The sequence below is a fragment of the Centroberyx affinis genome, unplaced genomic scaffold (genome assembly GCF_046629955.1).
Source record: "Centroberyx affinis isolate AG114_WGS23_722 - 3 ecotype Tasmania unplaced genomic scaffold, CSIRO-AGI_Caff_v1 ptg004149l_1, whole genome shotgun sequence".
NCBI classification, from domain to species: domain Eukaryota; kingdom Metazoa; phylum Chordata; class Actinopteri; order Beryciformes; family Berycidae; genus Centroberyx; species Centroberyx affinis.
In genome coordinates, this window is record NW_027281915.1 from 13,568 (window position 1) to 33,175 (window position 19,608).

The following is a 19,608-nucleotide window of genomic DNA, read 5'->3' on the forward strand; positions in this document are numbered from 1 at the left end:
ACTAAAGTTCATTTCTTATTAAACCCAAAGATCTTACCTGATACCTGTGGCACACTTGCTGTCCCTTCTGCAGCTGAGAAAGAATGAAGGGAGGTGTCTTGTATGGTGAATGGCATTATTTCAGGCATGTCGGTTGACTGTGCTCAAACAATGCTGCAAAACCTGAATGTACATGGAAATTAAATTGTATACATTTTAATACCTCCATGGGTTTAGTTTGGGACAGCACACATGAAATATCCTTTCCCAGAGGGATACTTTCCATCTGCATATGTTCCATTTGATTACAGTGACAGCCCTTTGTCTTTCCAATGGAAAGTTAAAGAAGACGGCTAACCATGCTATCCTGAATGTCCAGTGACCTAAAGACAAACAGGTTTCTGTGTCACTCCACTCCAGTCAGATCAAATGGGCCAACTTTTGTGTGTCCTCAGAAGAGAATGTTGCAGTAAGCATGTGAGCTGGCTAGACTGTCTGAGACATTCAGTATCAACTCTTCAGTTACTTCTTAAAACACATTTAGACGTGCTTTTTCCTCTATTTTTTTTTTCTGTTTTTAGCTCCTCATCTCTTAGAGTACCATATACTATATTGTACTAGATAAATAAAGTTCATGATTATTATTATTATCATTAGTAGTAGTAGTAGTAGTAGTAGTAGTAGTATTCAGCATAACTAGTCATGGTAAGCGGCCCCCAGATTTACCAAGAGAGAAAATTCTGATGAAATGTCAGATCTGAGATGGTTGGAGGGTGTTCCCCAGGATTAGTCTCCTGACAACGAGGCCTTGACCAGGACAGGATAGTGTCATATAGGGTTAGTCCATGTGACTTGACCCAGTTTCTCATATGTGATGACAGTCAAGTCCTTAAAAAGACAAAATCACAGGAATGTTCTCCTGCCATACTACAGTAGCAACATTGCCTCTCCATGTATATCTGCACACTTTTTGTCTTGTCATCACTGAAAGACGAATACTTGTGTTGTGTGGTCACATGTTGAAAAGAGTAAGTTGTAACAGCTTAATCTGTTTTTTAAAAAAAATGCCAACAACCATGACGTGGATGTTGCATTATCGTTGTGTCACAAAGTCACAAGAGCACGTCTTCCACACTTGGGTTGTTTCAGCTCAGTTCATTTGGAATGTGGAACTTCCCACAGACTTTACATAAATCATGGAATTAGACAAAGTTGACCAATCTCCCCTTTGTAGTTTCTAAGTAAACACAAATTATGACTCTTCATGTTCTTCATATTACAAAATTAAATTGTCTAGACTTTAATATTTGGAAAATAATTTAAAACATGTCAATTGGCTAATGATACCACTGTTTTTTGATAGGTGTGGCATTGAGAAAGACATCATATTGATACATTTTCTATTGTCAGGTTTGAGAATGACCATTCGAGAGTCTGTATTGTTCTCTCTCAAAAATCTTGAACTACAGAAATACACAACATTCTTATTGAAGAATCTCTTACATGTCTTGGAATTGTCTGACTGTATGTAAAGATGTAAACAGGGAACTAATGCAAACTTTGATCCTATCATTGAAAAAAAAGGAAAAATTTAAGCTTTGGTTGTTGAGACGTATCTCATATGGAAGAGTTTTACATTTCAAAGCAGAAAGTTTATCAAGATCTGTATATCTTTATCTATTGACATGCCTTGAACAAGGTTTCAAAGTCTGAGATTTCACTACACTAAATAGTACCCTTAAAATAAACTGGATTATTAGTTATTTCAAAAAATAGAATTGTATATGGAATGTTTTTCTTAAATATTTATTTGATTCAGTGGGTGACTCTGAATTTCTTCTTAAATATAGTTTCGATGTATACAAAATCCCTGTAAAATTGTCAGACTTTCCTAAACAGGCACTTTTAGCTCGGGTATTGGTTAATAGACACATTTTCTCTTCACAGATATTGGAGCAATATGGAATAATAGAGATATATGTTATCAAACTAAGTTGCTTTTCTTTCATAATAGGGATGAAAATAATATTGTTTTGTCAGTTACTGAATGATAATGTATGTTTGCTGTCATACATAGAATTTGTTGAAAATTTTTTAATTCCAGTAACCCCCAGAGAACAAGGATCTCTGTTGCTGTGAATATAAAAAATATGAATAACTACCCACTAGTTTGTAATTGACTCCCCCTTCCATTCCCATTCAAGGAATATTATAGGGGTCACATTGGGATAAATCTGTAATTAGAGCTGAAGCTAAACTACTTTGATTATTATTGATTAGGATTATTAGGATAAGGAGAAAATTGCATATTAACACCATCACCACCCAAGATAATAAGAACTCAAAAAAACAAAAAAACAAATCCTGTCATTGTTTATACATGTGAACAAGCAGTATGCTTGTTCACATGCAGTCCTTCGAAAAAATAAGGTCAAAACAATCTCCAGGACTCTTACAGTACCCATAAATTAAAATACATTTTCTTCACCACTCCGAACAGACCCATTAGAAGCCGCAGAGCTCAGTATTTAGTCGTGCCAACACTTGAAGGGGGTCCGTAACTCGGTGCTGAAGCCATGGTGGTTGGGTAAACAGGAGGTGAGCGCCCATATTCTGGCCCATAACCTGGTGCTGCTGCCATAAGAGGTGGGCCCGCCTGCATCACCTTGTTCTGTTGATTCACCACGTGGACCTGGGACGTCATCACTGGTGCAGCAGTCTGCATGTTGATCACAACAGGTTGAGGCTGCACGTTGATGACCTGGGTGCCTCTCTCGCGATGTTTCAGCTCGCGGGCCAGCTGACACCAGGAGCACCACTCGCAGAAACAGGAAATCATAATGTCATCGCAGAGAGAACCCTATGGAGAACCGAAGTATTTCAGTTATTGTTCTTTGTGGTGTTACATGTACATTGTTATTCTGTAATGTTTAGTATCAATTACTCCAATTATGTACAGCAACAAGCAGGAAATCGTGATGTCCTTGCAGAGATAACAAAAGTGTTTTAGTCCGTCATCATTGTTGCATGCTAACTCCTTCTTTAATGAACATTTACATGATCATCTATGTCTTGAATGTCAGGACTCCAGACTTCTGAAACTTATTCGAAGTGCATTCTTTAAATTAAAAAATGTAGAATTGTATGATCAAAATTATTTTTGAAAATATTGCTTCTCTTAGACCCCAAAAAGGACTTTTGCAGATATGAGGTTTTCATCCAACAACATGTTGCATGATATGAATGTACTCCACTACTACACCTTGATTCCATATTTGTGACGAATGGCAACCCTAAGAGACAAGCCTGCAGGCGGCACACACAGAGGAATCCCACAGGCTGCTGTTATGGCAGGGCTGCACATGTCAAGTAAGGGGAGACAGCTGCATTCTCCAAACTTCCCTGTGGTGGTGCAGGCAAAGCAAGGACAGCACCAGAATGCATAACAACCTGGAAAACATACCAAGACACTCAGACACCCTTACAAGTTTCCAGCTAAACAAGGAAATGCAAATGAGAACAAAAGAGTCCTGTCCACAGATACTATAAATACTTTTAATGAACAGGAGCTGATGCTTACAAGTACTGCAGTCTTCACAGCAGTCACAGAGGCCGGTGTTCCAGTTTGTCGATGGATGGACTGCCATTGGGTGTTGGACAACTACTGTGTTAGCCAAAGTCGGTGATCAATTAGCCTGCTGACACACAGAGATCAGTGTATAGCAACACAACCCAGAGAAATTGTGGCAATGAAGAAAGCTGCTTTGTCATAACGGGACTATTTGTTCCCTATTTGTTCTCTCGTGAGCACCTTCCCATTAGATTATTGTTGAGAACTTTTTGGTACAGATGTGGGTTTCCGTATCAACCCACTGGTAATCTTAATAAGAACATTCAAAAACAGGTGCCTGTGTAGCTATGTGACAAAGCCTGCCAATCATAAATCTGCTGTTAAACTCTTAATCTGATGGTAAAAATCAATTATTTTGTTATTCATAAACCCCCTTTTCTAGATCTTGTGAGAACATTTGACTTGTGTGATTGAAAGCTGTCTTATCTCTTCAGTGCAAAAACATATATTACAATCTTTTCATTAGTTTTGCTTCAGTGATCACAATTCTAAGCCTAATATTTCAACTACTGATTTGTAAGACATACCTCAAAATGATTGAAGTTGTAAAGGAAACATTCAGATTGGGTCATTTGGTTTGAAAAACTTGTGACTGGACACACTTGTATACAGTAGCAACAGGTTTCTTCAGCACCACTACATGCTTTTAAATGTCAAATCATCAATTTATAGTTATCCAGTGATCCAAATAACAAAAGATACAAATGGGAAATGTAGCCAAATTGATTACCAATGTAACTGAAATTGTATTTGTATTTAATGGTGGTCTATGTCTTGATATGTCAGATTTTATCAAGCTAATATTTTTTATTTTTAGTATGCTAACTTACTAAATGTAAATAAAATTAATTTATAACTAGCGCAAGTTAACAAAATTTCTAGTTTTAAGTTAGCTACATTTCTTATTAGCAAACCCTAAGATCTTACCTGATACCCGTGGCACTCTTGCTGTCCCGTCTGCAGATGAGAGAGAATGAAAGGAGATGTCTTGGGTGATGATTGCCATATCTCAGGCATGTTGGGTAACTGTGCATAAACAATGCTGCCAAACCTGAATGTACATAGGATGGAAAAGAAATTGAAAGTGCCGTTTTAATACGTCCATGGCTGCAGTTTGGGACAATACACATGACATATCCTTTCCGAGAAGGATAGGCTACTTTCTATTTGCAAGTGTTCCGTTTGAGTACAGTAACAGCCCTTTGTCTTTCGAATGGTAAATTAAAGAAGAAAGATGTACAAAATATCAAGTCAAAGAAGATACATTTATTGATGGTTTTGCAGACTGTCACTGACTGTCACTGTCTTAGATCAATAGCTGAGTACTGACTTGGCTGGTATCACTCTTTGTCATTGTCAATGGTGTAAAAACGGAATGTTACCAATGTTACCAGTCTTGGCAATCTGTACAGAGCATGTCAAGCAAAGTAAAATTAATTAATTTGAGTTAAACTCAAATCAAAATAATTTCATTCAACAGGAGATTATCTTTATAAAAATAACTTTTTAAAGGATAAGGCCGGTGTTTTTTAATGCATTGCTTACCGTCAACAAATCCTCTGAAAATAACAAAATCAACAATGCGTTTGCTCTACTCTCGTTACTTTCTGACTTCCCACGTACCGTTTTTAGCCATCAACCCGAAAGTCATTGGCTCCAATTGTAAGCTAAAAACCTTGAAATACAGCTCACAAAGATATAGTTTCAATTTTAAAAATCGCTAACTGTTACCATAAAAAGTCAGGCTGTTGTAGTTATTACCAAATCAAATTCAAATGGGAACAAATTCTTCATTACGCCGGGGACTATTTTTGGTGCTACGGAACTACTTTCCTGAGATAACAAAGTGTTTCCAGCCGGCTTATTAAATTGTTTGTGGAAAAAGTCGGCTGGCCCAGTGCATCATGATGATGAAATATGCTGCCCAGAGCAACGGCATGGCTCTTTGACGTGTTTTTAATAGTTTTTTAAAACAATGGAGTTCTATGGCTGCTGGGACATGGCTGCATTGGGCACCAGTTACATGGACGAGACTTGTTGGCAAAACAAAATCACTGCTGATTTTGTTATTTTGATAGGATTTGTTGACGGTAAGCAATGCATTAAAAACACTGCCCTTATCCTTTAAAGAACTCTTTTGGTTGCAACTTTGATAAAGAGGCCATCAACCCAAATTACTCATTTTCAAAATAGCCTATTAGATGACAGGTTAATGAGTATCAATACTTTATCAGATTTACATTTATATGGAGGACAAACAGAAGGCCAACCATGATACAGTGTTGCAACCTGAATGTCCAGTAGACAAACAGCCAACTTTTGTGTGTCTTCAAAAGAGAATGTTGCAATAAGACAAATGTTAGCTGGCTGCCTGAGACATTCAGTATCAACTCGCCAATTGCTTCTTAAAACACATTTAGACGTGCTTTTATGTGTTTGTTTTATTTTGCCTGCTTTTGAGCTTGTATGTTTTTTCATCTTATTTTATTTGATGTATTTATTTTGTTTATGTTGTTACCCCCTCCTCTCTAGAGTACTACTAGATAAATAAAGTTTATTATTATTATTATTAGCAGTAGTAGTAGTATTCAGCATAACTAATCAGTAATGATTTACATGAGGATGGGGTGTGTGGAGGAAAAGTTTTCTTTGATGGTAAGCAGCCCCCAGATTTACCAAGAGAGAAAATTCTGATGAAATGTCAGATCTGAGATGGTTGGAGGGTGTTCCCCAGGATTAGAGTCTCCTGACAACAAGGCCTTGACCAGGACAGGATAGTGTCATAACCACCATCCAGCTACATAGGTTTAGTCCATGTGACTTAACCCAGTTTCTCATATGTGATGACAGTCAAGTCATCACATTGCCTCTCAATGTATATCTGCACACTTCTTGTCTTGTCATCACTGAAAGACGGATACTTGTATTGTGTGGTAACATGTTGAAAAGAGTAAGTTGTATCGACTTCATCTATTTAAAAAAATTGTCAACAACCATGACGTGGATGTTGCATTATCGTTGTGTCACAAAGTCACAAGAGCAGAGCCTACCCTTAAAATAAACTGGATTATTAGTTATTTCAAAAAACAGAATTGTATATGGAATGTTTTTCCTAAATATGTATTTGATTCAGTAGGTGAATCTGAATTTCTTTTGAACTAAAGTGTTTGATGTACAAAATCCCTGTAAAATTTTACATTACATTACAATTTTACATTATAAAAATAAGTTGCTTTTCTTTCATAATAGGGATGAAAATAATATTGTTTTGGTTTGTCAATGGATGTTTGCTGTCATATGCAGAATTTCTTGAAAATCTTTTAATTCCAGTAACCAAAACAAAAGTAATAAACAGATAAGGAATACTATACACTGAATGTACAAAATATTAGGGACACTTAGTCTTTTCATGAAGTACACTGATGAGGTGAATCCAAGTAAAAACCATTAGCCATTGATTCCCCTCATTAAATGTATACCAATCACAATATAATACAATTGCAATCTTTTGTACATTAACATGCATTACATGTATAGTTACATACATATTATCACACATTTTATATGAAAACAAAGAAACTGCAAGATGTTTCATGTTGTACAATTTAATTTCCATCTCCAGCAGTTTAGCATGATGCAGACAGGTATTGCATGTTGCAGTTGTGTTGAAATGAGCATGAAATGAGGAGCCACATCATATGAGGCTTGATGTGAATCTTACAGTAAGAGGCCAGGCACACTAAACAACAAGCTTTTAGTTTTCTCACTGTCCAGAAATCACCCTCCACTCTAACTCTGACCAGGAGGAGCAGCATGAGCTTCAAGTCCAATCTTCTTCAGTTCTTCCATCCATTCTTCCAGCAGTGTGTTTGTGTTAAGAACAGGCTTTGAGGACCGCTGTACACCTCTCTGTGATCCTCTTGAGCTTAAGAGCGGGTCAGAGTCACAGTGGCAGCGCCCACAGGGAGTAAACACTCCTCATTCAGTTTTATGGCATGCAGAAGTCAAATGCTACCTGAACTGCTGAGCAAAACCGGTCACCTTTCCCAAAGTGAGTTTCATTGTTGGCACTTCCTCATGGAATGTGCTGTTGGAGGCTGGCCAGGAATTGTTCAGCGGTAAATAACATCTAAAAATGGGAGGGCTCAACAAACACAGAACAAACACAATTTACAAATGTCATTTTAAAAGCTATTTTCAGTGTCCAGTGTATCCTTTTACTTACATGTGAGAAATGGAAACAAGTATCTTTCAATCAATTTGCTCCACTCAGCATTAAAGTTTATATCTTGTAGGCAAACCACACACCCAGTGTTCCTCAAAAAATCATAGGACAGATCACATGCCAAGTAATTCAAAAATATAATAGTCTAGTCTTTTATTCATAGCTACATGCCTTATGTTCAGTATTACATTAGCGTATTTTGGTAAAGGCTTGTGATTGAAGGGTTTTCTGCACTCGGAGCAGAAGGAACCTACTGTACACCAAGCAATGTCTTGGTGTCTGTCCCCATCTGCTGGTCATTTAAATGTCAAACGTTGTGTCAGGTACATTGGTTATGAATGTCTAAAAATGTCCTTTTTTTCAACAGCATTTTCTCATCCTCCTCCAAAACCCTGCCTCGTCAGGAATAATAGAAAAAACACAGGCAGGAAAGGAAAGGAAGGTACAGTAATCATGCAGGAAAAAAACAACAGGTATGTTCAAACCACCTGGAATCCTGAAGACAAAAAGAAAAGTCACATCTCTGCTTCATGACAAGGAGAAAGATCTAGCCAGCGGCCTCTTCTTGGTGAGCCGTTTGGGCTGCACTGTGTCCAGCAGCCTCCTCACCAGGTCCAGTCTGCCTGTCCTGATCAGAGTCTTGGATAACTCTGTGACCTCCGCTGTGCGAGTCCTGCACAGGCTCCTCAGCTCGGCCTGCACTACGTCCCCCGGGTACCTCTCCTCTGCCCTTTGCACCCACACCTCAAGCTGGGTGATGGCCGGGTCGGGGTCAGAGCCCCCCTGGGTGAACAGAGCCAGGAGGGCCTCCAGGAGGCAGCGCAGGGCTGTGGTGTCTCTGCTCCCGGGCCTCTCCAGCTCCAGCGCTCGTTTGAAGCAGTCTGCAGCGTTCTGCTCCTCGCCCTTCAGCAGGAGGCAGCGCCCCCTCAGCACGTGCAGGTCTGGCAGGCTGTCGCCCAGCTCACACTGCAGGGCCTGGGACAGGCTCACCAGGGCGCTGTTCACCGCCCCCTCGTCCACCAGGAGGCTCTCCCGCAGTGCATCCACACCCATGTAGTAATACACCTAAAAAGCCATGTTTTGAGGCAATGTAGATGGGAGATTTTGCAAACAGGTATGACCAATAGTACTTATTACATTTTATTCTTTTTGGCCCATTGTGTCATCCAAACTGATTTTGTACTATTTGCCATCCCTATTCCTGCAGAGGGCAGTATTGCTCATTTACACAACTTAAAATTGTTAATTGTGTATCTCTTTGCAGTCTTTGCTGCATTTGAGCATTTTTCTTTAGTGCAAGATGGGATTGATTTTAGCTTTTGGGACAATCCAAAATTAGTTCCACTCAATTGGAACTGATTGGATTGCCCCACAAGCTAAAATTCCACCCAATTGGTTCCACAGGTATGATCAATCAATCCAAGTAAAATGAATCTATGTCAAAAAATGCCATTTGACCCAGGTCGTATACACATAAACAGCAGATATCCAAACAGAATTCTTCAGTAAGTGCAACCTTTGCTGATCATTCATGGTATGATTAAATAGTTTTCTTGTTCGTTGTGTTTTTGAATAGGCTTTGTCAGTGTTGTTGCACACATATGGACACACCTCGTTTCTGTCTGTCTGTCTGGCAATAGACATCTGTCTTGTATCTTGTCAAACATATAATTTAGTGAAGCAAACGGCACACCTAAAGATCATGAATTAGAATGACCCTCCCTTTCCTTGTGCAGGGTATTGAGAAAAAAAACTAAGAGTAATGGATATCCTTTGCCATTACTTGACAACCCTGCAGCCAATTTGTGGCAGCCATCATGTAGTAACTCAATGTAGCACAAACTTCATCACTAAATCCTTTATGTTTATGTCTTGAGTCATACTGTCTCTCCAACTTAAACTGAAGCCTGACTTGCCATTTACCCAATACAGTGATTTCTCTGCAGTGTAGGGCCAGGTAGATTTCCATGGTCAGCACAAATGTATTTTCAACATGGAATAGAAAGCACTACTTAATTATTATCTGAGACTAAGTAATCCCTGACAATTTTTCTCTGTTGGTAACAAGATATAAAAACAGTTAAACAAATTCTATTTGGGTGCAAGATGACTGGCACAGAGAGTAAAAAGAGAATCTTGGAACCAAAATGTGTCCAGAATTTGAAAACAATGCTGTTGTGGAAAACCCCATTTTTCCCTCATTGATATTGATCAAGATTTTGTACTTTTACCTGTGCCATCTCCAGGTGCGTGCGCAGACATGGACGCACAGTCAGGACCTTGTCCAGGTCTTTTCTGGCCTCAGTCAGGTTCTGTCTGTCAGGGATTCCACTGAGACCACGTTTCGCCTTCTCCAGATCCCTGACATAGAGCATCATATTGATCTAAAACGGACAAATTTACAAATATTTATACTATGCACTGTAATATTTTTTTTTTTATTAAATATATATGTATACATGAATTAATATAACTTTATGCAACTGTTTGGAGCATAAAAACACAATGTTATCACTTACTAAATATAACCATTTACAGTTAGTATCACTGCAAATCTCCAACTATAGCATAACACTGCCAGGCATTATACTACAGTCTTTATATATTGCCACTATTATTAGTTGATACAGAGCTCATTCAAGAGCAATCAGTCGATATTGTTTATGGTTATTTGTTGTTTTGTTTCAAATTCGATTGCAGAACTGAATTACTCTTTGAAATGTATCTGATTAGTTTTATGGGAGTTATCGATATTTTCTAATACAATAGAACTAATTGCCAAAATGTGTAAATCGTACCCATCTTTCACTCAAGCCAAACTAATGCAAACACTCAAGTATTAATGGGATTTCAAGGGGTAATTCACTCATTGGCTTGATGTACTTGATGCTGCAGTACCTTGGCGCGGGTGCAATAGGCCTGCCAGTTGAGCTCTGGGTCTGGCAGCACGTTGAGAGCCATGTTGCAGATCCCTGTGGCCATGTCATGTTTGCCGAGCAGAAAGAACACCTTGGCCAGGAGGTTCAGGATGAACGCATCATCGATGGCCAGCTTTATGGCCTGTAGGAACAGTCAGTTATAGGTTATGGTGTAGGATACACAGTGGCAGCCATTGCAGGAGTTCGTATCATGCTTCTGTGCTGCATTTGTACTGCAGTTGCCACTGTAAATCTGTCAAAGTAGAACTGAACTTGCATAGTGAAACACAGAAGACATGTCTCTGAAATGACATTTCTTGTTTTAAGTATTACATGATCCCTCTATGGTCCTCCTTGGGCTTATGAAACTCTTTTGAAACTCATTGGATAAACTCAAAAATACATGATGCTCAATCTGAATACAAGGCTGTTTTTCTTAGTTACTCAAAAGTTGACAGATACAATATTTTCACACAACAGCGGTGATAAGAGTTAATTTTCAATCCTGCTGTAACTGCACAAGGAATGATGATACAGTGTTATGTGCATACATCATTTCTACAACATATGAACTTTAACAGTAGTACAGACAATGACAAACTAGTCATAACATAATTGGTGCCAGATCTTAGCCTTTGGGAATGTCCAGGAAACAGATACAGACCTCTGCCTTAATATCAGCTACCACTATCACACTCAAATGCAAATGTATGAATATCCTCATCCATCATTTTGAGGCCTCAGTTTCCAACCCTAGTTCCCTATCTATTAAGACAGTGCTTCTTGAACTGTGGGTTGGGACCTGAAATGGGTCACGTGCCTGATACTGGTTCCTGCGTGACAAGAATAATAGCATACTTTAATGAGCCTGGGTCTTAAGGAGAGGCTAAATTTAATACAATTTAACAACATCCAATGTAAGACTGTGAAAAATACTCTTGTCCTCACACATATTTTACATATCTCGGAAAACGAGAGCTCTTTCCCTGAATTCCTTTGCTTTGCCTAATTATTGGTAAGAGACCTAAATGTGTGCGTTAACTCACAGTTCCATAGCAGGACAGAGGATCAGAGCCTGAGTAGCCACAGTCATGTATAGACATGGGCACAGTGGTGAACTCCTCTTTCCTCTCCAACATTATGCCAACATAACACCAGGCTAGAGCTGAGGGGAGAGAGAGAGAGGGTACAGCAAGGATTTTTAGATCATATGCACATTATTGATCCATTCCTGGTAAACTATGAAAATTGCATTGATCTAAGTGTCTTCCAGCCTCCAGCACCTCTGCCAAACACTGCCACAAGAAGTGCACATTCTACATGACATGAAGATATAAAACAGGTCAGATGCATTTATACAGAAGCAAACCATGAATACCTTTGTGTTGGGTTTTCTCTGACTTGAGTGTTTCTGTGAGGAGCATCAGTCCCTTATTGTAGTGAGAGAGTCTGGAGTATTCAGAGTCCACTTTGGTCTTTACTATGTCATCTAGTCTGCAGGGAGAGAACGACTGCTTGGTCATTGCACATAGGTGTGTATAAATGAATAAATATATGAACTAGTGCAATGGTATTTGTTTGTCAAGTCCCTTGATGTGAGTTTTGTACCTTATATAGATTGTTGCCATTTTAAAATACCAGCTTCTTTTTTCCTCCATGGGTATCTGAAATACAACATTATGTCTTTTTACATACTGGGAATAAAATTACATTTATTGTGCAAAGATAGATCTTATGGTTTTTAGGCACTAGCCCAGCAGCACTATTACATCACTATTACCCCCGATTTAAATGCTGGCCAATGAAGACACTTTTGCACTTGTCTAGATTGAAGAATAGGAGCCAAGGGCTAGTGGGCAAGTAAGATTTATACCCATGTTATTGCAACTTAAGACACATATTCCTAATGATATATATACTGTAATGACCACATATTTAAACTTCAGTGTAATTGTGGAGGTAAAATGAATCATCAAACAGCAAACGAATTCTAAGATCTCTAATCTATACTGACCCAAGGGTGGTATTCATAAAGTAGCTTAGAATATAAATGCTTATCTGAGACTAGCTGGCCCCATAAGTCATAGTGACTTTAGGGTTAATTTATGGGGTCCTGGAACCTGACCAGGGATCCTGAATCAGAGTCTGCGTGAATAAAGTACCAAAGAGTAAGATGTTAGATGGTTATGAGAGTGAAGTGTATGGTCATATCACCTAAGCAGTGATTCTCAATCAGCGTTCAAGAACAGCAATGGACATAAACAAAAGGCAATGCAATAAAAAGGACACAGGGATAGCTGTCCCCCACCAGCTGTCCTCACCAGCTGTCCCCCATAGTCTAGGGCTCTGTTGTACAGCGTGAGCGCTGCGGCCAGTCTCTCCCTCAGGTCCTCCTCTCTGTCCAGCTCCACATCGTAGGGGTGAGCGTAGGCCTGTTCGGCCAGGCAGCGGGCCGCGAGGAGCCTGGACTCGTCCTGACAGGCCTCCCCAGCCTCCAGGCCCATGAGCTGGGACACTTTCTCCACACACTCCCCTGCGTCCAGCTCCCTCCCCAGCTTGTCGTAGACGTAGCCCAGGTTGGCCCAGGCGTTGAGGTTCCCGGGATCCTCTTTACAAATGCCTCTGAAAGGGCAAGATACACAGGCAGCACTTTCAGCAAATTTAGTTAGGTGGGTTTGCTAAGTTTGAAGGGTGTTATTCCAACATATCCTTTTGTTTGTGTGTGTGAATGACCATCCCTTAGTATATAAGTATGCTATGTTATATTTGGTTTTGACATTGACAGTGACATAAGTCAAAATGTCTTCCCTTATATCTTCTAACATCTTATCTATCAAGCACTTTTTTGCACTCAGATCACTTTTTTTTCAGTTAGGTATGTAATAAATCTCCATCAGCATTTAAATCTCACCTCCCTCTCTTTTTTCATGCTGTGTGTGGGAACTTATAAATACAGAAAATGGTATTCTCATAAATGTAAAGACACTTTTTGAGAGGATAATTTTTGTGTATTTTCTACGGCTATGCCACACCAATGAGTGAGACAAATGCCACTGTTTCCGGATCAAAAATATTATTATGGCTCCATGGTTTCCATGGCCTCTTGTTATTTGTGTGTGCTCATGTTGTGACCAGTGTGTTAGTCATGCAGCATTATTCATACTGTAGGTGGCCTAGCCTGTCAGTCATTAACAGCTTGCCAACTATAAGTATAGTGTATGTTTATGCCAGGGTGGCCTTGTGGTTGATGGCTTCTTGGGTAAGGGGTTTGGCATGTGTCTTGGCCTGCTTGTATTGATTTTGCACTTTTGCATGCTCTCTCTTCTATCTATGGTGGTTCTGGGTTAGCTGAAAGAGGAATGTGTTGTTAGGCATAAGCTACATGCATGCATTAGCCTGTGTATTGCTACTCACAAGAATGCTATGAAATATATATTGCTGGGCAGGTTTTCTGCTGAAATTACCCATCCACAATGCGTCAAAATATTGCCTGAGAGATCTAGCTTGCTTGGTGAACACTGTCCTCTTTACTGCCTAAGAAGCCGAACACGCTGAATCACCTGAACGTTTCCTCAGCCGTCTCCAGCTGGTCTAGGTGAAAGGCCAGGAAGCCCAGAAGGTTGCGGACGGCATACTGCAGGTATCCGACCTCAGCCTCCAGCTCGGCCCGCAGGCTGTCCTGCCTCAGGTGGGTGTCCCGGCGCCGCAGCTCCCCGGGCCCCGCGGGGTCACAGTTGAGGTTGAGGTCCAGGTGGAAGTGTCCTGGGATGTACTCCATGTCCTCTATGAGAGCCTCGATGTCCTCTGTGCTGCCTCGTTCCATGGCCTCCTCCTCTTCCTCGCCTTTTATTTAAAAAGAAAAAGATGAAGAAACCAGATCCTGTATATGCTAATTCACCTCTCTGTGTTTTAGTAGTATGTATTTTGATCCAAGCCCAACAAACAAAAACACCTGCTCCTGCTCAGCCTGTAGTCCAGCTCACTGTGCTCTAATCCACGCCCCAGTGCACTGATCTGACAATGCGCTGGCTGTTGTCATCCAGGTGCAGACAGGTAAAACAGGTTAGGCCTGGGCCTGGGAGCCAAGGGAGTGGAATACAGTGTAAGTGGAAGACAGTGTATGCACAGGTACTATATCTTTTTCTCTCACTCACTTTGTTCCTCTCACTGTTTTCCCCACACACTATTTCCTTCCTCTTTTTCTTCCTTTTATTCTGCCTATCACTTCCCCCTCTTGATTCTCATCCTTAACCTCTTAACATCTATTTTATTTTATTTTATTTTATGGAAAAGTAGATTGCAGCACAATGTCAGAGATGTTTGTCATGTTTGTTCTAATGTGCCTCTTGTCTGACTTATTCATCTCCTTTACAAAAGTGCAAGCTGCAGCTGACATTCCTTAAACCCATTCTGACAGGATAATATTGACTGTCTTGATGTAGAAAAAAATGGTTTTGAAGTCTTGTTTAACTTGGTCCTTGTATCAATCCCCTTAGTCCCCCCTCCTCTTCTGTCAGCAGAGGAAGACAACAGAGGAATGTGAACAATCAGGCTCAGGGTGAAATGAGCAAATGCTGGAAAAAAAAAAAAATCTAACTTCTTATTGAACTTAAATGTCAATTTTCAATTAATTTTCATTTGACCAAAAATTAAGTACAATTTGACTTACAATTAAAGACAAATAAAAAGAGCGTCCAAGCAATTCTAAGAAAAGTAGAGTGACAGCATGTGCACACACTCAGATGCAGATACACCTTGGACCCCATTTATGTCATTAAATGGAGAATTAACTCAAGTTTTCTCTGTAATTTAAGCCCCAAATAGTTTTGTGTTAACTAGCCCTACTAACATTGACTGCTACTAATTCCATAAACAACCTTGCAAGGTTTCCCCAGCTTCCCCAGCAGACCTCTTTTTCTACCTTCTGTCACTTATCAGTACATCTTCAGTGCATGCAAGTGTCTCGTGACATTGTCTGTGCAGAAAGAAAGATGCATCTTGATTGACACAGGGCCATATTTAACCATTTCCCTCAACCACCCATGTCAGTAGTTTGAAATAATTAGATTCTAATTCTTCTTACATAGCCTGTCTTTAAATGTGGCGTGGTGCTTGAATTACAAACCCACAATCCTCCACCAGAGGGTGAATGTGTATTATAATAAACCAGACAGACAGTGATGCTCTATCATGGAACAAATGAAAAGGAATTTTAGTATTTCAGCATTGCCATAGGATTTAAAAAACCCCCAACATGTAGATATTCTCTTTTAACCTAAATGAGCCACATAAGCAGAAATGAGTCTTTTTATTATTGAAAATGATCCGATTCTAATTGAATAGTTTCACACAAGTTCCTTTGTATGTATCAAGCCTTTAAGTGTCTTTAATATGCACCTTTTTCTGTCTGTGTGTAGTATGTTGAGGTTTCAAACATCATATTGATTTGACTGGGTCTCATTTTTGTTCCAACCCTGTCCTACCTATAATGAAATTCATGTTCATCCCTCAGTCATACTCTCCAGACCTACCAAGTCTTGATTAATAATGTCTCATATTTCCATTCCTCTGTAACTTAAACCCAAAATTATATGTGCTTACTACTGTAGCCTATTGATTGTGACAGACTTTAGGGACCATGGTTAGACATTTGATTGGTTTTCATGCATAAATCTCTTTGTTCACCTCAACCAGAACACATAAGCCAGATGAGTGTGTTTTTCCTGCTTCTGTCTCATTCTTTCTCCTGTTTCTGGTCTCTTTCATCTTAAATTGATTTAACAGGGGGGGAAACCACCATCCATTGCACTGTCTGCAGCTGCTTGGTGATGTCAAAAGTCTGGGACAATGGCGAGGGAAAAAAAACTAAAGTAAGTGGTGATCGAGCATTGGGGGAGAATGTGTGTATATGAGTGTGTGTGTGTGTGTGTGTGTGTGTGGTGAGTGGTGAGATGTTTACAGAATATCACTTCTATTGTTTGCAGCGCCATATAATACAAAGCAAACTGACGCTTTAATGCGTGTTCTGTCTATCTGATGGAGTTGCTATCAGAGTGTGTTGCATAATGTTTATTAAGTACTGCTGGTTTGCCTCCCAGTGGGCAGATTTTCCACTTGGTACAGTGTGGGTGGGCAGAAATCTGACGTTGTTTCTTGCATTCATCTCTCCTCTGGACAACCGTTGCCATGGTATTCATGCATCCCAGGTTAAATTCTGATTACATAATAAGGTAATGATTACAGATGCTTGTGTATGCAGCTATGAGCCCAACACAGGGCTCAATTTCAACAACCTTTTTTTGTCTTCGAGGCTCCAATTTGGATAATAGACTTTACATTCCAGTAGATATGGACCAAAACATACATATTATGGGGGAGACGTTGACCCCCAATAATCCCTGGAACCAACACTTCCCTGTATGGGGGGATTATGTGTCCCATATACTGTTAAAGGTTCTGTTGCTGCCACACTAACCCCTTGTTAACCCAGTTGTTAATGCTCTTGATAATGGGGTCTGTCTTCATTTCTGGCACATAGCAAGGTCAGTGTATAATGGATGAAAAAACTATATGCAGACACAGTCAGGGAGGGACATTTTGCCCGCTAACCAGTGGATGTCACGGTTGAGTCTGAGCTAGAGCAAAATGTGTCCTCACTGTGTAGAATGTGAATGCTGGTTAATACAGTGAGAGCAAAAAGTGTCCAAAAATACCTAAATTCCATCCCTGCATCCACAAGACACTTAAGTGGAATTGACAGGAACATTGCTAGGACATTAGGGGCCCTTTACAAGATGTGACACTTAGTACAAAAGAACAAGGACCATAGGAAAGCCTTATTAATCCAGACTTTGTACCTTCCCACCCCCTCCCTCTAACTCGGGGCCTCCTCAGTCATTAATACCTTTATTACATCGCCACTAGCTGTACCAAGTGTCACAGCCATCTTATATACTATGTATTTCATCTACCCTAAAAGAGATCCACAGTATTGGTATGAATGGTTAGAGTTTACTTTTCCAATGTGCTTACAACCTAGAGGAAAGGCTTTCCACCCCTGCTTGTTTTTTCACTGACAGTATTAAAGCAAACTGTTCAAGTCTAGGGTTCATAAGCTTTCAGCTCAGAATTCAAACTGAGGAAAGTCAGCCTCTCTCTGGTGTCCAGGCCCAGCAGTCCTCATGTCATGTCAGGACCCAGGAAGAGCAGGCTCACCACCCATTTCAGGTCCTGACCTACAGCTTAAGAAAGCTGCCTTTATTGTTAATCCATCTGTTAGGCCCACTGGAGGTTTCCCACCCTTATCCCTTCCCCTGAGACAAACTGAACATTCAGTTAGTGCTTAGAGCTGAAAACCTTCTGTCTTCCTGAGCCACTTCATCACTGTTGACTACCGCTGTATTTCTATTTTCATCACAGCATCTCTTAGCGGGCAGTCAGCTTCTCCCTCTGGCATCCTGAGTGAGCGCTCGCAGTGCCAAAGACCCCTTCAGCTGTCCAGAGGCCCTCGCAGACTGCAGATTACAGCACTCAAAGTCTCTTTGTAGCCAACTGGCTGCCTCTTTGTGTAGCGAACATGCCATGATACACAAATAACATTTTTAGGGAATTGTAGCTGGGCAATTATGCCACAAATGATGACCAGGACAGTATTCTTTCATGATATATTTGCTCCTCATCTGTTTAAACTTTGGCTGAACTTAATTTGCCCCTATGTCATGCACATATTCTTTATCTATGGCAGCACTATTACATCATCATTAAAAATTGGGATGTTTCAAGCATGCATTCCCCTCATCATCTATAGCTTTTAGGGAAAATGTCAAGGGAAACAACAATGACCATCCAAAACCATCCGCCTTATTAAATCTGCTCACTGACAATGGCTATTTCCATTGATGGTACCAGTATGCATCTCCATAGCCTCAAAACATTGCCGACACATGACATCAACCCAGCAGTGTCATAACCATAAGCTTAACCTGATGTATCATGGCATTCACAGTGCGTGTGGTTCCACATGAGGAAGTCCAGCTAGTAAAGGGAAAAAACCTGATTGCCCATGAAATGCTTAGACTGAGTCAGTGTAGGCTGGGAGGGTGTTGTCATGTAGTGCCACAGGGTGTGTGTGTGTGTGTGTGTGTGTGTGTGTGTGTGTGTGTGCGTATGAGTGAGAGGAATGTGCCAGTCTTGAGTAACACAGACATCTGTCCTGCTTCATTACACTGATTAGACACTCTATCCATCCCACCCCAGGGACTCTGCTGCATCTAAGGAGCTTCTTAGTGAAATGATCTGGAATCAACCGGACTCATAATGAAGCCTTACTTTAGTTATTAAGATTACTGCTTTTGAAGAAAAAAGTGGCTTAAAATTAAAGATGATTTTAGAGTCAGCTGCAACAGAAGTCTTGGCAGGCAGAACTGAGCCAAAAGCTGAAACCAAATATTAAGCGATTTATTATCTATTATAGCCTGGGTGCGCTCTTGAGTTTGGAATTGATGGGACTGCGTGAACATTTTTACTATAGGACTATATGACTGTATTCTGGATTAACAGATACATGACCAAGGTTGTGCATTTAGTCTGCTTCAGACTGCTTAACACTCATGTTTGAGAAGAAAGAGTGCAAAGGGATTGTGTTGTTTTTACTCACAAACCCATGGAAACACATTTCTGAAATCATGTTTTCTTTTTTATTAAGTTAATATGTTGACTTTGCAATTGCATGGACAGTTAACTTCATTTGTAGAGGAAAAACCATTGACTGAAGATGCAAAGATCCTCTTTGTGACAGGAAACAGAGTTTATGGGAAATGTGGTCTCAATTTTGAGAACTACCAGCACTAACAATA

The 19,608-nt window shown here is 40.1% G+C and overlaps 2 protein-coding genes across 3 annotated transcripts; both read right to left on the minus strand.

Annotated features, from left to right (window-relative positions):
• Window positions 1-42: 42 nt before the first annotated feature.
• LOC139663888 (uncharacterized) lies at window positions 43-4,580 on the minus strand. Its single transcript, XM_071542662.1, has 4 exons — window positions 4,538-4,580; window positions 3,560-3,674; window positions 3,242-3,429; window positions 43-2,839 (listed from the first exon to the last, which is right to left on the minus strand). Exons 2-4 carry the CDS (start codon window positions 3,624-3,626, stop codon window positions 2,501-2,503), a joined length of 594 nt encoding a protein of 197 aa, XP_071398763.1. The 5' UTR covers window positions 3,627-3,674; window positions 4,538-4,580; the 3' UTR covers window positions 43-2,500.
• A 2,362-nt stretch (window positions 4,581-6,942) lies between these two features.
• Window positions 6,943-14,717, minus strand: ttc22 (tetratricopeptide repeat domain 22). Of its 2 annotated transcripts, XM_071542666.1 has the most exons (9): window positions 14,698-14,717; window positions 14,314-14,596; window positions 13,075-13,375; window positions 12,362-12,417; window positions 12,132-12,247; window positions 11,800-11,918; window positions 10,734-10,895; window positions 10,067-10,219; window positions 6,943-8,900 (listed from the first exon to the last, which is right to left on the minus strand). In XM_071542666.1, exons 2-9 carry the CDS (start codon window positions 14,574-14,576, stop codon window positions 8,364-8,366), a joined length of 1,707 nt encoding a protein of 568 aa, XP_071398767.1. In that variant the 5' UTR covers window positions 14,577-14,596; window positions 14,698-14,717; the 3' UTR covers window positions 6,943-8,363. The 2 variants fall into 2 exon arrangements, with proteins under 2 accessions (XP_071398767.1, XP_071398766.1); XM_071542665.1 differs by having other exon boundaries at window positions 14,314-14,711.
• Between the last annotated feature and the right edge of the window lie 4,891 nt (window positions 14,718-19,608).

Bases quoted from the DNA above. Each gene is read 5' to 3' on its own strand.
- LOC139663888 (XM_071542662.1), bottom strand. From the start codon at position 3,626: ATGGCAGTCCATCCATCGACAAACTGGAACACCGGCCTCTGTGACTGC. The intron at 3,430-3,559 runs GTAAGCATCAGC...TATGTTTTCCAG, and splicing joins CTGTGAAGACTGCAGTACTT to GTTGTTATGCATTCTGGTGC. The intron at 2,840-3,241 runs GTGTAGTAGTGG...GGTTCTCCATAG, and splicing joins GTCACAAATATGGAATCAAG to GGTTCTCTCTGCGATGACAT.
- ttc22 (XM_071542666.1), bottom strand. From the start codon at position 14,576: ATGGAACGAGGCAGCACAGAGGACATCGAGGCTCTCATAGAGGACATG. The intron at 12,248-12,361 runs GTACAAAACTCA...CTCTCCCTGCAG, and splicing joins ATGGCAACAATCTATATAAG to ACTAGATGACATAGTAAAGA. The intron at 10,896-11,799 runs GTGAGTTAACGC...CTGTTCCTACAG, and splicing joins CTCTGTCCTGCTATGGAACT to GCCATAAAGCTGGCCATCGA.